This window comes from Gouania willdenowi, chromosome 8 (assembly GCF_900634775.1).
Source record: "Gouania willdenowi chromosome 8, fGouWil2.1, whole genome shotgun sequence".
Lineage (NCBI taxonomy): Eukaryota > Metazoa > Chordata > Actinopteri > Blenniiformes > Gobiesocidae > Gouania > Gouania willdenowi.
In genome coordinates this window covers 10092570-10111684 of record NC_041051.1, presented here as the reverse complement: position 1 = coordinate 10111684, position 19115 = coordinate 10092570, and the positions used below count along the sequence as shown (strand labels likewise).

The 19115-nt window shown below is 40.2% G+C and overlaps 1 protein-coding gene across 1 annotated transcript; it reads left to right on the top strand.

Moving 5' to 3' along the window:
- The first annotated feature begins 18405 nt into the window (after positions 1 to 18405).
- LOC114468875 (hsp70-binding protein 1-like) lies at positions 18406 to 19057 on the top strand. The gene is made up of 3 exons (XM_028456009.1): positions 18406 to 18560; positions 18644 to 18755; positions 18880 to 19057. Exons 1-3 carry the CDS (start codon positions 18478 to 18480, stop codon positions 18961 to 18963), a joined length of 279 nt encoding a protein of 92 aa, XP_028311810.1. The 5' UTR covers positions 18406 to 18477; the 3' UTR covers positions 18964 to 19057.
- The last annotated feature ends 58 nt before the right edge of the window (positions 19058 to 19115 follow it).

The window sequence follows — 19115 nt, the reverse complement described above, 5'->3', positions numbered from 1 at the left end:
TTCCAGGAAATAATGCTGTTTGGGATATGAAATGCACAAAATGCGGACACTTTCAAACGTATAGGTACTGTAGGCCATTGGCAATGGAAAAATGAATAATTTATAATTATAATATAATTAAAACAAATAATCAAAACATCAATTTAGCCTTGGGTAGACACTGCCTACCTTGCCTACCCTGATGGCACGTCACTAAATATAACGTGCATGCATTTTCAAAATTTCTACCCCCTCAGTGCCAGCCTTTTTTTCAGGATTTGACTGATTTTTTTTTTTAAAGACCCACAGAATATTTTGTACCATGACAATCTGAAATCTGACACCAGATTCTGAAAGATTAGAATCTATACTTTCATCAAAACATTTTGTTTCTAGCTTGTTCGTTCTGTAATCCGCAGTTGAATAGAGGCAAGTTTCACACAAATCACCAGCTTGTGACAAAAAGCTGAGAAAAATGTCTTTTTCTGAAAAAACCTGTCAGTGACTTTGAAGCAATTTTTTTTTTGCTTTATGGACACCTCAACATTGGTTTCCTTTGTAAAACTACAAAAACAAGACTGAGACCGGGCTTTTGATTGCAACATTATTATTATTTTACTATCTGGGTTAGAGTAGAATGGTTTGCTTACTGCGCCATTTTCTGTCTCGTAAACTCCTTTCCTCTCCCTCAAGCTCTGCCCATCACGGGTGATCTCTCATCCAAAGGTGTGCTGCTGCCACCCGTTGGTCATTAGAATAGATCATGGTACATGTTAGATATTCACCGGAGAGCTTCGTCACACTGTCTCCTATCTACCCCAGCTGAAAAACACAATTCACGTCTATAGTGAATGGCACTCCACGTTACTAAACCAGTTCACGTCTATAGATGTGAATGGCACTCAAAAGAGTTAAAAGGATATTACTGCAGCTGTCTTTCCCACTAGCAGTGGCGGTTTTTGATATGGGCAACATGGGCAGCCGCCCAGGGCGGCAATGTCTAGGGGGCGGCACGAGAAAAAAGAAAAAAAAAAAATGTATATAGCGCTGCTGCGCTAAGGCCGGGCTGACTGAGCGCCCACGAGGTGTGTTTGAGTGTTTAAACCACAAACACACGGAAAAAAGCCCGTTCTCCCCAGTGCAGACATTTTTTTCCTGGGGTTGTCCCTGCTCTTGGTACCTTTCACAGCACGCCTCACAAATTTTTTATTGTTAAAATCCTGATTTATTTTGAGATTACTCCTGCTGACTTTGGCTAATCATTTCTTTCTCCTTTCTGGTTTGGTTGGCAAGCCATTTATTTTCACTCCTTTTTCAGAGCGATTGGAGCATCCCCATACAGCACAACAAACCATGGTGGAGACTACATGCAAGGATGCCACGTATGAAAGGCAGACAAACTGCATGACGTTATTAATGTTTCTGACTTTGTTAGACATTTATTTAATGAATTCATTTTGGTACATAAGTGTATAGTAAAAAACTAATGTCTATTTTTATATATGTATAAACATAATACATATGTTTTCAATGTGTCCTGTCTGAATGTGGTGTGTTTTTTAATGACCCTTTTTTTCAGATTTCTGCACATGCAAGCCAAATACATATTTCTGCCTTTTTCAAAACAAAAAGTAGACAGTGAAGTAATTCTGAATTTGTAAATATTATATATTCATGTATATATATTGTTATGAAGGGCAGGGTTGTATACAAATTGTAAACTGAAATCTTTAATTAAATGTATTTGCAATGGATTTCCTGAACGACACAACAGCATCATGCCGTCAGTGCCGTCAGTCAACGATCACTGATAGTCATCTGTCAGACTCCTTTTGTCCTAGTCTGTCCCAGAGCTCTTTCAAGGGCTCTGATCGGTCATATCTGAAAGTCAAAGATTACATAAAATCATTAACATTACATAGACAATAAACATTGGGATGTGATTGCTCTTAATACCATACAAGTGTAAGAAAGCAATACATCCTGTATACAATACATATCAACACATTTTAACCAAATAAATGTTGGCTTTAACTACGTCAAAAAAGCAGATAAACTCGCTGTTTACACTAATCTTTCAAACTAATTTACTTTAGGAAAAATAACTATGGAACTACATAAACATATATTGTAAATCAGTGCAGTTATTGACAACAAATTACTGAAAATCATGTATGTATGTATGTCAATAAATTCACGTTGCTCGCCAATAACTTCCACGGAACAAATTCCGTGTACATGAATCATTGCGATGTTAGAGGAACAGATAAGCGGAACTGACAGGCAAGCAAACAAATGATTCCTAGGAATTTTAGCTCAGGAAGAACCGGTTTTTAATTCCCACCTCCGTCTGAACATGTACGAACATACAACATTCCTGCACATACATGAAGTTTGATGCCAGAATCAATTCCAACCAACTATTTTCTCCAACATCTTTAGATTGAACCAAACAAATTAAATTATAGAGGTTGGAAGGGGACAACTTTATTTTGATTGAAAAAATGTTTTACATTAAAGTGATTTGTTTTTTTGATTGAAAATATTTTCTTTTGATTTAATAATAATTAGTTGGTTTTTAGTTCTACCATTCATAAAGTCCAAGGTATGAGTTCACAATCTGCTGTTGTCTCTGAAAAACGTCTTTGAACACCAGCGGTGGGAGGGTGGGGCAAGCAGGGTCTTAAGACCCTCCTGTATATGGGGTGCCAAGTGTAAAAATGTAGTATAAAAGTTTTAGCTAACACATTTTCATTATTTATCTCACTTTTCTCATATTTAGCACATTGTCCTACATTTAACACAACATTTAACCACATATATAGAGGTAAAAAACAAGTATTAAATCTAAATGGTATATGTTATATCTAGTAGTGATTCTACTTAGTATGTTTAATAGATAAGGAGGTGCGCTTGAAAGCCTAAGGGCCCCGGATCGAGGCCACCATGGGCCCCCTTCCTCATTTTGTCATTGTCTCAACTTCAAGCCATCACGTCATTTCAACGTTGGTGTAGGAGCCATTTTGTGTTTATTGTTGGCATGATATTTAGTTGTGGATATGTCTTATATATTAGTTTCCACTAGGGACACCAAAGGGCACTGGGGTGTGTGTATATAAGGGCATAGATGACAGGAAGGGGTGTAACAGGTAGGGGGAGCACATACAGTTCTCACCAGACAGGCTTTCATGGTGAAACTCAGTACTCAGACAAACAGCTGGAAAGGTGTGTGTTGTTCTCCTTTTGACTAATCAAACATTACAAATAAACCCAACTCAACTACAATAACGGCTGGAACATCATTGATTGCATCTGCGTCACTCCTACCTGTGTGATAATGGCAATCATTGGAACAGTGGAACAAAATCTGGAAAATTGCCATTACAATTAAGTGAGAACTACGCTCTATGAGTGAAACTTGTAACAATTCAAAGAAATAAGAAGAATGAGATGTTGGATGGTGGAGTCAGCTAACTGAAAGCTACAATCGTGCAACACATCAGCTGTTTGAAACATTGCATCATCAAGGCAGGGGTTTTCAGTCACAAATGTCTGCCGTCAATTCCGACGTTCAGCCACAAGATGGCGACATTGATAAGGATCCCAAGAAGGAAAAACGAGTTATCAGACCCACTGCAAAGGGCATGATTTTTTTTGTTGAAACATGTCAGAAGTCAAGAAACTTAAAATGTAAACAAGCTAAAAAGTCCATAGAAATGCTGAAAGAGCTCATGAAATTAAATAAAAATGCAACTGTCGTCAAAAACAACTTGGAAGAATTAATAAAACTCTGTTATGAAGCCAAAGAAAAGCATGAGTCACTGATGAATTTACCACTGCCTGAAAATGAATGTGAAATGCAAAATCAATGGTTTAAACACAAAATGGAAATATATGATGGCTTCATACAAGATGTAAAAATGTGGTTATCTGAAGTTGGATGGAAACCACACACCACTGCTGAAGGTTTAATTGCCACACAACAAGATGAGGTAAACTCAGATATTATTGAACCTGATGACAGTGTGTCAAACGCCTCAAAAGCTAAATCAAACCACAAGTCTAGTTCTTCATTGCGTGTATCTTCAATTTCATCACGTGTATCTTCAACTTCATCTGCCTGTATTAAAGCTCAGGCAGAAAAGGCTGCACTCATGGAACGAGCTGCTGCTTTGAGGAAAAGGCATGAACTTGAAGCCCTAGAGGAGCAATTGAAAAGAAAAAAGGAACAACTGGAAATAGAGACTGAGCTGGCAGCAACCAATGCAAAAATCAATGTATTAAATGGGAGAGACGGTTCCAGAGTATCTGATGGGATGAACTCATATATTGAAAAAGGCAACTGCTCATAAGGAAGGATCAGCGAAGTTGAAAGCACCTGCAAGTGAACATTTTCCTGATCAAGTGCAACAAGGACAGGATATGTGGAAGGAAGCTGATTTTTTCACCCAGCAACAAGCAGTTAAACCAAAACAAACAACTCATGGACCATCAATTAAAGCTCAGGATGGGACGCATGTAACCCAAAACTCCCTTCACAGGCATGAAGAACAGACTTATAGGCAAGAAGGTTTACAAACGTATGTTCACAATACACCGCCTGTATTTAATCCTTATAACCAAAGTGATATCTGTGACATAATTCAGAGGCAAAATGACATTACCGCTCTTCTGGTTCAGCAAAATCTCTCTTCGACCCTGCCATCAAGAGACATCCCTGTTTATGATGGAGATCCTCTGCTGTACGAAACTTTTATCAGGGCATTTGAGAGAGGAGTGGAACAAAAGACTCAAGACCACAGTGATTGCTTGCATTTCCAAGGACAATACACAAAGGGGAATGCAAAAGACTTAGTCCACAGCTGCCAACATATGCCTCCAGCTCAAGGCTATCAAAGAGCAAAACATCTTCTCAAAGAACATTTTGGGAATGAATATAAAATCGCCACTGCATATATGGACAAAGCATTTGCCTGGTCAGCAATCAAATCAGAGGATTTAAAAACATTACAAGCATTCTCATTGTTTCTCAGAGGTTGTTGTAACGCAATGACACATCTCACCTATATGGAAGAAATGAATGTTGTTTCCAATATGAAGACCATACTTCTGAAACTGCCTTATAAGCTGACAGACAAGTGGAGGAATAGAGCATGTCAACTACAAGACCAGCATGGACATCGAGCTACATTTTCTGACCTGGTAGACTTCATAGAGAGAGAAGTGAAGGTACTGTCAGATCCACTTTTTGGAAACATCCAGGATCCTAAGCCAGTTGTAACCGTGAAAAGCTCAACTTCATTTAAACCAAGAGGAAAGTCAGGACCAAGAGGAAGCAGTTTTGCAACAACGGCAACACCTATAGAACCACAAGAGCAAGAAAATGTGACAACAAATGGAAAGGAAAGAAATGTATCAAACCCCAAATATCAATATTGTTTGTGTTGTAATAGGAGTGGTCACACATTGGTGCAGTGTCCACAGATGAAGAAGAAAATTCACAGAGAAAAAATAGACTTCCTAAAGGGAAAGGGAATCTGTTTTGGGTGTTTGAAAATAGGACACATGAGCAAAAGACTGCAAGAGTCGATTGACGTGTGATGTGTGCAAGCAAAATCATCCAGAAATACTTCACATTGAACAAAAGTACAAAGAAAAGAAACTTGAACTTTCTGAAATGAATGAGAAACCAACTGCGGGCACTGCTGTTCTCTCACCTCATACATGTGGGTATATTGGGGCCGGTGATGAAAATTGCATCTTCTCCATTGTACCAGTACAAGTAAAAAGCCAAAAAGGAGATACAGTGCTTCAAACATACGCATTTTTGGATAATGGAAGTACATCTACGTTTTGCACAGAAAGCTTAATGAGAAGACTAAATATAACAGGAAAAAGAACCAATATTCTTTTGCAGACCATGAACCAAGTAAAACAGATTACCAGTCATCATATCTCAGGTTTGGAAATATCTAGTCTGGAAAAGGACAATTTCATTCTATTTCCCGATGTGTTCACACATAAGACTATGCCTGTTTCCCAGCTCTGCATCCCCAGACAAAAAGACCTCATAAAATGCCCTCATTTGAAGGATATCAAAATTCACAAAATAGACTCTGGCATAGACCTTCTTATTGGGACAAATAATTCAAAGGTATCAGAACCTTGGGAGCTGGTCAACAGCAAAGGAGATGGACCATATGCAGCAAGGACGTTACTGGGGTGGGTCATCTACGGTCCGCTGAGAGGAGACAACATCATTAGAGATCCAAATGGTGTTGCTGCTGCTGCTGTCAATCGAATATCCATTGTGAACCTAGAGGAGTTGTTAATCAAACAGTACAATCATGACTTTCGTGAAAATGGCAAGGAGAAAGAGGAAATGTCTCAAGAGGAGGTCAAATTCTTGAATATCGTGAGTCACTCTGCAAAAATGATGGATGGACACTACTGTATAGACTTGCCTTTCAAACAAGAAAATCCCAGCATGCCAAATAATCGGTGCATTGCAGAACAGCGCATCCAGAGTCTGAAACGCAAATTTGTCAAAAATAAAAACCTTCATGATGAGTACACATCTTTCCTGACAGAAATGATAAACAATGGTTATGCTGAAATGGTACCACTAGAGCAGCTGAAGAGAAGTGATGGGGAGCTATGGTACATACCGCATCATGGGGTGTATCACTCGAAGAAGAGAACCTTAAGAGTAGTCTTTGATTGTGGAGCAGTCTTCAAAGGAACATCACTTAACTCCCAACTGCTGAAAGGTCCAGACCTTACTAACTCACTCATTGGAATTCTCATCAGATTCAGACAAGAACCGATTGCTTTGCTGGCCGACATCAAAGCAATGTTTCACCAAGTAAAAGTAGCGGAGAAGCATACAGACTATCTACAATTCCTGTGGTGGCCCGACGGTGATGTGCATCAAGATCTTGGTGAATACCGGATGAAGGTACATCTTTTTGGAGCCGCGTCATCACCAAGTTATGCAAACTTTGCATTGAGAAAAACAGCTGAAGACAATAAAGCTCACTTTCCAGCAGAGGTAACAAACACAATACTCAACAACTTCTACGTGAATGATTGCTTGAAATCCACATCTTCAGAACAAAAAGCAATTCAACTGGTAGGAGACTTGAATACCCTATGCAGAAAAGGAGGATTCTTACTGTCAAAGTGGATCAGCAACAGTTGTGCTGTGTTAGCGTCCATCCCGGAAGAACACAGAACCAAAGAAACCAAGGAGTTGGACTTGGACAAAGATCATCTGCCAATGGAAAGAGCATTGGGGCTGCAATGGTGTGTTGAAAAGGATGTATTTAAATTCCACATTACTGCACAGGAACGACCATACACAAGACGTGGCATCTTATCAGTAGTAGGCTCTGTATATGACCCTTTAGGGTTTTTATCGCCGTTTACTTTGCCAGCCAAACTGATGATGCAAGAGCTCTGTAAAAATGCCCTTGGATGGGATGAAAACATACCCCAAACATTCTGTCAACGGTGGACTGGGTGGCTTGCAGATCCCAACAAGATGGCAGAGTTCAAAGTGGACCGATGTATGAAACCAATAAACTTCGGCCAAATCAGATATGCACAGCTGCACCATTTTTCAGATGCCAGTGAATGTGGGTATGGCACAGTGTCATATCTAAGGCTGGAAAATAATAAAGATGAAGTGTATGTTGCATTCATATTAGGAAAATCCAGAGTTGCACCTTTGAAACAGATGACAATTCCCAGAATGGAGCTCACAGCTGCAGTCCTGGCTGTTCGAGTTGACATAATGTTGCAAAGAGAATTACATCTTAAATTGGACAAATCCATCTTCTGGACTGATAGCACAACAGTGTTAAAGTACCTCAACAATGAAACAAAATGCTTCCAAACATTCGTAGCAAACAGGATCTCCGTAGTGAGGGATGCTACTGAAGTTGCACAATGGAGGTTTGTCAACACAAAGGAAAACCCTGCAGATGAAGCCTCCAGAGGACTAACAGCAGAACGCTTCTTAAACTGCAGGCGATGGATCGAAGGACCAGAGTTTCTCTATAAGCAACAACAAAAATGGCCAAAACCTTACTTGGAAATCGCAATCTCTGTTCATGATCCAGAAATCAAACAGGATGTTACAGTAAATGCCATTGTTACTAATCCATTGAATCCCACAAACACTCTGATCAACTATTTCTCATCATGGAGGAATCTCACAACTGCTGTAGCTTGGCTTTTGAAAGTAAAAACAACCCTCTGACAGCTGACTCAAAGACGAAAGGAGATTCAGATCACAGTCAGTGGCTTTGAAAATGATCCCTGTAAAATAAAAGAAAAGGTGGAAAAGGAAATGCAAGTCTTTAAAGCAGGGGTGTCAAACTCACTTTGGTCTTGGGGCCGCATACAACTTAATCGGATCTCAAGGGGGCCAGACTAGTAAACTCATTCCAAAATTACATAGAACTAACAATAAGTCGACTTTTTTTTTGTATTAGTGCAAAGAAGAAGAAGTAAATTATAAAAATCTTTATATGAAATTAATTGTCCCTTTTACTAAATATATTATGAACAACCTAAGAGTTTTTAAGAAAAATATGTGCAATTTCAACCACACTTTTACTCACTTTAACATTTATTCAAGTGCATTATGCATAAAAACTGATCAGTGATTGTACAATGTTGCAAAACATTTATTCACAGTTTTGTGGAACTTAAACACACTGTCCTGCATGTTAAAATACATCAAACACATACAAATTTAGAAATGATTTAAAATCCATTTTCCACATCTGGGAAGCAATTCTGAACACATGAACTGACTCCACACACTTGAAATCTTAAGTGGCAGCTGTTTTAAACAGACATTTGATAAAGTAAATTTGTCCCCTTCCTTGTTAATATAAAATAAATTGTATACATGTAAAAAAAACTCACATACATAACATATATGGCATGCATAAGAAATAATATTTTACTCAACAAAACTCTCCTGTTGTTAATCTGTTACTGAATAGCACTGACTTTCACAGCAATTACAACAGCAAATATTCAAAGCTGTTTATTTTTATAGTGCAATGTTGAAAGCAGCATTTCATAGGATGTAGTGTTGCTCAGTATTTGCCCCTGAAACTTCGCATCTTTTAGCCTGCATCAATATCAGGCTTCATGTCCTGAGAAGCAGCCAGTTTCAGAATCTCATTTAAGTGCTTATGTGTGAGCTTTGAGCGAAGCTTTGTTTTATAAATGTTCATTACTGAGAAGACCTGCTCACAAAGGTAGGTAGTCCCAAACATGGACAACATTTTTGCAGTCAGTGCTGTCAATTTAGGATAGCCTGGTAGGAGATACTTGTAAAATGTGTCCAAGCCCACAGAAGCAAATGTGTCCTTCAATTTTACATCACACTGCAAATCAATGATTTCAAGTTGCATGTCAATGGGCACATCAGAAGCTCTGACTGTGAATGGTGAGCGAAAAACTGCAAATTCTGTCTCAAGTTCCCTAAAGACCTGAAATCGCTTCTCAAACTCCCTCAGCAACCCTGAAATCTTGTCTTTGTACTGTGTCACGTCAGGGTTAACGCTTGCTGCGCACACATCTCTGAGACAGGGAAAATGAGCAGGGTCACCGCTTGCCATCTGCGTCTCCCATAACGCGAGCTTTAACTTGAATGCACGTATGCTGTCATAATACTGTTACAATTTTTTTGCGTCCTTGCAACATTTAGTTCAGATTATTCAAGTGCTCTGTAATATCAACCATAAATGCAAGGTCCTGCAGCCAAAGTGGGCACTGTAATTCCTTAACAGGTTTTCCTTTTTCACCATGAATTGTCCGATTTCCCCACGTAGATCAAAGAAGCGCTTCAGCACAGCACCTCTGCTTAACCATCTCACTTCAGTGTGGTATGGCAGACCATGGGTAATGTTACAGTCACTGAGAAAGCTGTCAAACTGACGATGATTGAGACCTCTGGCTCGGATGAAATTAACAGTTCGGACAACCACCTCCATGACGTGATCCATTTTTAGCGACTTGCAACATAATGCCTCCTGATGCAAAATGAAATGTCCAAAAATTACCTCCTCCGTTTGCGGCTTGTACTTTCTCTCTGAACTTTGTCACAACACCTGCCTTTTTCCCGATCATTGACGGTGCACCATCAGTAGCCAGGCTTACGGCGCGGGACCAGTCCACCCCGACTCTGTCCAGCGCTCCAACAACGGAGCGGAAAATGTCCTCAGCTGTTGTGGTGTCGGTCATAGGCACCAACTCGAGAAACTCTTCTGTGACAGTCAAAGTCTCGTCAACTCCACGAATGAATATGGCCAGTTGAGCGACGTCCGTAATATCAGTACTCTCATCAATTGCAATAGAAAATGCCAGAAATGACTCCCCTTTGCGTTTCAGTTGGCTGTCCAAATCTGCCGATAGTTCAGAAATCCTGTCTGCCACGGTATTTCTCGTCAAGCTAATATTGGCAAAAGCTTGTCGCTTCTCAGGACACACAATTTCGGCAGCCTTCAGCATACAGTTTTTGAGGAACTCCCCGTCACAGTATGGCTTTGACGCTAATGCTATTTGGCTAGCAATTACGTAGCTGGCTTTCACCGCAGCATCACTGACCTCTCGGCTCCGGGTGAAAACGGATTGCTGTTTCCTCAGACCCACCAGCATTTCATTTACCTTCTGTTTTCTCAGTTCTCCGTGCAAGGTGTTGTATTTTTCACCATGCTGAGTTTCATAGTGGCGCCGAATATTGTATTCCTTAAGCACCAAAACTTGCTGCATGCACACCAGGCACACGGGTTTCCCATTCACCTCCGTGAACATATAGGAAGAGGTCCATTTTTCTTCCTCACTGAAGAGGGTGCCAGGGTCAACAGAAAAACCGGGTAAAGCGATAGAACTGACTGTCACACAGCGCCCCTAGCGGACAATATAGGAACTGCAAATTTTAAAGAAAATGAAGTTTATTCTTCTTTAATAATGCAGATTTATCCCGCGGGCCGGACTGAACCCACTGGCGGGCCGGTTCCGGCCCACGGGCCGTACGTTTGACACCCCTGTTCTAGAACCTCTGGCCCTTAAAATGAAAAGACTAGATTTCATGCCACCACATACATATCTTGTTAAAAAAAAAAAAAAAAAATCTACTGTTTATAGCTCCTTTAACTTTTGTTGGTCTAATTGTTTATTTATTTACTTAAAACAATTAGGGGCCGGTGTGTAGGAGCCATTTTGTGTTTATTGTTGGCATGATATTTAGTTGTGGATATGTCTTATATATTAGTTTCCACTAGGGACACCAAAGGGCACTGGGGTGTGTGTATATAAGGGCATAGATGACAGGAAGGGGTGTAACAGGTAGGGGGAGCACATACAGTTCTCACCAGACAGGCTTTCATGGTGAAACTCAGCACTCAGACAAACAGCTGGAAAGGTGTGTGTTGTTCTCCTTTTGACTAATCAAACATTACAAATAAACCCAACTCAACTACAATAACGGCTGGAACGTCATTGATTGCATCTGCGTCACTCCTACCTGTGTGATAATGGCAATCATTGGAACAGTGGAACAAAATCTGGAAAATTGCCATTACAGTTGGTCTGCTCAGCAGACATATTCCAGACATCCCAAAAAAGACGAAATGAAAAAGGGTGGGTTCGAACCCAAGACCTTTAGCAACCACACGTAACACGGGATTTCAGCGTGTCACATCAAACTACAGCATTAATATGCATTTTAAGAACTGTGTTGCACTGTTGTGTTGGAGGTGTACTGTGAAGGGCAGCTCGTCCACCTGCCATGACCGCACGCTCAATCTCCGCCGCACGGAGAGAACCAGCCATACATATCACCCATATTCCTGTTTAAAATTGTAAATTTGTTGTGGCATTTGTAAAAGTACTGCAATAATTTGTAAATGTGTTGTGGTATTTGTAAATGTGTTTTGCACTTTTCAGCCACCGTAGTATTCCCATTGATTACATAATCCTCAAGAGAAGTTGACAGGTAAACTTGATGTGATAAAACATGTTTTAATAATTGTTACCTACGTATTATATTGTGACTTTTAATTTCATGGAGGATTATTACTGCTGATTTTGACCTCTATAGGTTTGTTTTTAGGTTGCAAAGGTCACGGAGGAAGAGTTTTCTTGTGCTGAGGCAGAACTGGGAGGAAAAGCACATGAAGCAGTGCATCAGTGTGTTACTGAGAACAACCCAAAGAAGACTGAATGCATGTGTTTAATAAGCTAAATTCATACACAAAAAATGACAGTGATATTTTTGTAAAATACTATAGGGGACATAAATGTTCAACTGTGCAAGATGGCAAAGTGTATGATTTGATTGTTACAGGGTTTTGTGTTGTTCGCAACCTGAAATCAAAGCAGTTTGAACCCGTTTTGCTTTCACAATACTTGAACATTTAAAGTGAGAAATTCCCTCCAAAGGGTATGTCATTGATCATGGGTACGTGCTAGTAAGGCACGGGAACACAATGAAAACACATCAACACTCACAAAGAGAATGCCATTTGGTTTTGTGCATGTAGATACTCAGTGTCATATTCGTATTCTCAGTGCTTACCAAAGTGTGTGCCGCGCCCCCTGGTGGGTAATGGAGACAATTTCATGCCCATCTTTTTCAATGCCTTTCTTCATTGACAATAAAGATCAATAACACGAAACAAAATGCCTACACACAGAAAGTTATGAGAAATTGAAGCCTAAAAATGTAGCAGAAATTAAAAGAACATTAAATGGTTAGACTGCATTAGTACAGAAACCCTAAAGGGCCATGCTTTCATACATTTTTTTCCCCTCCGTTTTCCTGCGATAACGACTTGATTTTCTCGAGATAATGAGATTTTATTTTCCCGTGACAACAGGATAATTATCTTGAGATAACGAAACAATAGTGTAGTATGATAAATCATTGCAGGAAACAAAAGGTCTTTCCGTTTTTTCTTGCTTATACCAAAAACTGGTATTTGGTGTCAACGTGTCTAAGGTTAATCCCAGTACGAGCTCATCCCACAGCCCTGTAGTATATACAGTATAAGAACACCCAATACAGTTTATCTCCGGGAAAATGGAGGGGGAAAATAGTATGAAAGCATGGCCTTTTAGGGCTTCCGTACTTTAGATATGTGACTGGGAACAAGATGTAATGCGGAACAAAACTCCAAAAATTTATATTTAAAATGACTTAAAAAATGTATTTCCTTTATCAAATAAAGTGTTTCTTTACCTTTCGTTAAGGAAGGCTGGTGTTGGTCAAAATTACGCAATAAAATAAATGAATTTATTTAATTACAATCATAAAAACATGCATTGTCGCAAAAAAATTGCATTACATATAGTGTTGACCTTTGACATCATTATATATATATATATATATATATATATATATATATATATATATATATATATAATAAAAGAAATAATTATTAATTTCCTTTTTGGTTTTCTTAATCGTTTTGACACAGATTGGAAACAATGTTTCTTTATTTCCTGTATTTTGACCACTGCACTTTTACATCTGTGATTAGTTAATTTAGTTTTTGATTTATTGTGAAACATGATGTTACTTGTTCCCCGTTTGTTCAATAAATTTGAAAATATGTTATTTGTTTGGGTTTTTTGGGGGGCGATGGCCGCAGGTGAAACCGGGGGAAGGCAGCACAGCCTCCTCTATGTCTTCCAAATCCTGCAGGGGAAGGATCTAACTGAGCCAGCGCTGTATAGATCTTCTACTCACTTGTAAACCGTGTTTGTAATAAATAGCGTCAACTGTATTCCTTGACTTCAGTTTTGTTATAAGTGTAAGGTTATGTGTGTATTCTCCTCAGAACCGGGTGGGTTTTCAGCTCCGGTCGGCTGTGTGGATCCCCTATGGACCGGACCACATGTAAGACATAACCCAACAACTGACAGGTTGGTTGAGATTGATGAAATCCTTACTGTGCACTCAGTTAATGAAAGGCAAAAAATAGACTGATGCTAATGAGCATCATAAATACACACATGAAATACTTGTTGGCTTGCGTACCTGGTGTGCAGCCCCAGGGTTCATAGTAAGAAGGGAAGACACCAATGTGACAGCCTCTAACAAACTCCTCGTAGTCCATTGGAAGAAGAGGTGAAGTGGATGAAAGGAACTCTGGATGGAAAATGATCTAACAGGGAAGAAGCCATTCATTAAGATATACAAGCCTTGACCATCTGAACACTGAGTCTGAATACTCAGCACTAAGAAAGTGCATCGAAATCACAGAACACCTACTTTGACCCGGTCTGAGGAGCTGTTAAACAGGCCGATACGGTGGACAGAGTTGAGGATGGGGTCGCCGTTGTCTTCCAGCATGTTGTGGGTGCAGACTGGAGGCTGGGATTGTCTCTGGGTTGCAAACATGGCATGCTGGTCACCATAATCATAATTAAGTTGTATAACTGAACATGGATAATTGAAGACGCAATTGTAATTTAAAAATGTAGTTGACCCCATCCCTGGAGTCCACTATTTCAGACATTAAGAACCAGGTTGTTACTCTTCTTGTTTATTCTTTACATGGGTCAAATCTCTTTGTGTAGCTATTTGTTCCTTAAATATTGAATTAGTTGTGGTTAACTAATTTGTAATTTTTCCAATTACATGAGTTAGCTCTCCTTAGCTTTCTCTGCTACCATGTGACAATCAGGTGTGAAGAAACTGGGCTTTTCTGAGCTACCAGATGTGACTTCCTCCTCTTCTCGTGACTGCAAGTCTGGTACGAGAACAAGAGGTATAGGGCTGAAGGCTTTCCTCAACAATGATGCTTTTCCGAGGATGTTTTCCCCTCATTCACTGTACAGGTCCTAGATACTGTCGGGCCTGGCTGGATTCTGGTTCTCCTTCTCACACGGCAGGACTCCTGGGCATCGATGGGAAGTTTTAAACGACCAAACTCTCAAATCAAAGATGCTAGTGTTTGTTTCAAAGTTAACATTGTAAGTTATACAAATTGGAGTAGCTGCTATAAGGTGGAAGTGCTATTTATTTTGTTTTGATTGTGTGCTGGATTGTGTTTTTAGACGTGAATGGATTTTAGTATTTTGCATAATTTTACTCATTTTGCTGTGTTTTATTGGTATGATGACTTCTTGCATGTGTGACTTTTATTGATTTTTATTATTATGCACTTCCCACTAGCAGTGATTAATGATTGGATCCCCTCTGGGCTGCACGAGCCTCGTTAGTGACACCCTGTACAGCCAATCAGAGACTCTGGTAGCCAATCGGCAGCCAAAGAAAGGAGACACCTGGAATAAAAGACACTCAACACGGAAGAAAGAGGTGGACGGCTTCACCTGAGACTCATTAGTAATCAGGAGTGCTGGTCTGTGTGAGCAAATTGTGTAGCTTATGGTCAAATCCTACAATAATAGCCGAGAAAACTCGGTAGTAGTGCAAAGCAAGGATCTGTCGATACTGCCTGGTGCCACAATTCAAGGATTGGCTCAAAAAAATGAAGACTAAAAAAAGGAAGAAGGCGATAATGGTGGAGGCGGGTAGGCCGGCCTGTATTGGGAATGAACCACAGAGTGCAGGGGAAGTATTAGTGAAGATGGTGTGGAGTATAATCAGGGTGAGTCAAGCAGTGCAAGAAATAGCGATAGAACATTTGGATTAAGTAGTGACAAACAAAGAAGGGAGAGAGAGGAGAAATGGGAAATGAATTTAAGGTTATTTTGAGGTTTGCAGAGCAGGGAGGGATTGCGAAAATGAATCCTGTCAGGTTGACTACAGTGCTGAGGAAAGAGGTAGGAGATATTATCTTGGCAAAAGTGTTAATGGATGGAAACCTGTTGGTTGTGTGTAAAGATGCACAACAGAGGGAGCGTGCATATGGACTGAAAGTGATAGAACAGCGTCAGGTTGTGAGGACTAGTTATGTTGGAATGGGCAGTAGGTGGATTAAAGGAGTGATATGGGGCGTCCCTTCAGGAAAGAATTGGGACAGCGATGTCTGAGCTGTATTCTGTAGAAAATGGTACTCCCCAAGGCAGTGTGATAAGCCCAATTCTTTTTTGTATTATGATAAATTATGTTTTTGAACAGGTTGATGGTAGTATTGGTGTTATTAAGAATAGGGATAATTATTGTGAGTTAGGAAAAGGATAAATCTCCGTTTCATACTTCGATACAGTAGGTGGCAGAAAATGCACCTTTATCTGATGAGTGCCACACGCCAATAAACCACAGAAGAAGAAGAAAGAGAGGTGACGGTGGCAGCACACTGGAAACGCGGACGCTGGAGCAAAGGTGCCAGTATCGTAGACGCTGAGGCATGGGCGGAGGAGGGTCGCACGCTGGGAGCACGGCGACAAGTGGGCGAGGAGTGCACAGCAGGAATCAACCTCAGCGGCAGAGTGGGAAGCTCTGCCTGCGGTGTAGGTACACAGCAGTGATTTTGTGGCACTCTGTTGCTTGGCAACGGGAGCGTCAAGCGTCATCTCAGATGTAGCAAGGTGCTGCCGCAAACTCTTATCTGTTGACAGGTGTGTAGCTGGGTGGAAGAAGCCGACCAAACTGAACACCACCGAGGATTCTGAGGGAGGTGGAGAAGATTGATTGCAAGAGGCAAAGGACTCGCATCTGGACTATACAACACCTTTTTAATCAGTGTATTCAGCCTTTTTAAACAGTTTTAGCCCCTTTTTAGACTGTGTGTGAGGACACATTTTAACCAGTATTTATAGATCTTTTAGACTGTGTGGGAGACAAATTTTAATAGTTTTTAACGATATTTTAAAATAGGATATTCTTTTTATTGTTGCATTTATCTGTGTAGTTTTTAAAAAACCCTGGGCTGATTATAAATGTGCACCATTGTTGTTTCTCTTCCTTGACCACTGTCAGTCGCTCTCCCCCTGGTAGAAAAAACACTTTTTAATAACCGTTACATAGCCCCAAAAATGGAAAAAGTTGCTTGGCTAATTTAAAAAAAATAGAGATAAAGATTAAAGTTGGTCATTGTTGAAGTGGCTTGCGGCCACCTCCTGACTGGAGAAAACTTCAAATCGTTTTTCAAAAATTCTGCATAACTAAACTTCCACTGTTTAAGAGAGGCAAAGGGGAGAGAGGACTGACTGGATAGGAGAGAGCGAGGCCTGTCAGGAGGTTATCTGATTGGATAAAACACATTTGCCGTGAAGGAGTGAGTGAGACCTTATTGGTTAGCAGAAGGAAGCAGGAGTCTTAACCCTACTGTAAAAAGACAAGATGATGGGGCTATGTCCACATGTGCTTTCAAACAAAGAGTCAAAAAAATAAAGTGCGTGTTACCAGGTTAGGGCCAAAATGGAGGATGGGGGTGTGTGTGTTACAGAATGAGTTTTCTTCACAGGGTAAGTACACCCCTGCCTTCTGCTGAGCTACCACGAGGAGGGAAATGAAAAAAAGCCTTGATTATGGGCATTACTGCTGTAGCAGTGAGACACGCCCAGCTGCTTTCAGTGACCGCCCCCTCCCCTCCGTCCCTGCACACACAGAATCAAAACCCATCACAACTGCTAGTTAACGAGCTAAACATGAGACAGTCACAACCACGGTGGTCTGGAGCCATACATGTTTGAGCCTTTAGCACAGACGGGAGACGGTGATGAGGAGGTGGAGATGAAGGAGAGGATGGGTAAAGTTTTCGAGTGGTAGATATTAATAATTATGCTGAATTCTATCACTCCAAACTACGCGCTACAGTTTGCAAGGAGGCGGGTGTCAGGTTTCATAGGAGAGGTGGGGCCAACAGTTAAAGTGATAATGCAGGGGTTTCCAGAGCTTACCATTCAATCAATAGCAAAATACAGTTGTAATAGACGGCGTTCAACCCTTAGTGGCCAGTATACCGGACATTTTTCAGCTAAATACGCAAAATTAAAATATTTTTACGGAAGTATTTACTAACTTCTCTGGTTCTTTTCTGGTGTCTGTGTCATAAAAGTGTGATTAAATTCCAAATGTGTGACAGTGTTTTTACCGCCTTTGGACATCGATCAGGGTCCCCTACAATGGTTAATTTTCCATTTTCAGGTTGCTCAAATTAATATGCACCTTTTTATCAATACAATTAAATTTACTTTACAGGCTTTTTTCATTCAACACAACATGACAATGTGATTTTATTGAATTTATTCACACTTTTCCATCTGTTACAACCTGGTTATCCCTGTAGAATGGGGATAAAATCAGTTGTTTAGAAGCTCTGCTCTCTGTCTCATTTATTCAGTTCTTTATGTATTACTGAAAAACTTCATAAACTCTGCCCAGTACTTGGTAGTAGATACAATGTTACTGTACAGAAACATTGCTACAGAAAAAGGTTTGGCTTAAAATTCTCCCTGTAAATGTTACTGAATTCTATTCCACTCTAAGGTATTGTGAGTTAGGCGTACAGTATAAAGAACAGTTTCCTGGTTTGTCTCTGTGCAGACACGGTGGTCTCTATGGGGATGGTACAGCAGCTGGTGTCAATTCTCGGCACGACTCACTCTCCTTTCCATGAACACGTGCTCGGAGCACTTTGCTGGTAAGCCATGATTTTTAAATAATTTATTTGACAAATATTCCACTGATCCCATTAGAGATGATGAACCTTTCCTATGATTTCAGTCTGGTGGAGGACTTTCCTCAGGGACTAGCTGACTGCAGAAATCCTGCTCTGGGCCTCGAGGAACTACTGAGACGGAGAGCCGAGGAGCTCAGAGGGAAAGAAGAATGTCAGGTAGCTCATCATGTTGAGGATTACTCATTTATTAGACTTGATAAATAATTTCAGTGACACACACCCTTCAATTGTTATGCTTCTGGGTAATCATTGATCCTTCTTTCACATTATTCTCCGACAGGAAGAGCTGGAATTCTGTGAGCGTTTGAAGACCTTGTGTTTCCTCAAGGATCAACCTTCAGATGACAATGGAATGGATCGCTGAAGATATTTACTTTTTAAACCATATTTATCAGCCTGTTTGCAGACGCTTGAACAGTTTCATTATTTCTCTATCATGTCATAATTAAGTTGAATTTAAGTCAGATGTCGTTTTTTAATTCTAAGTTTACTGTACCTTTCTTTGTGGAATTGCTA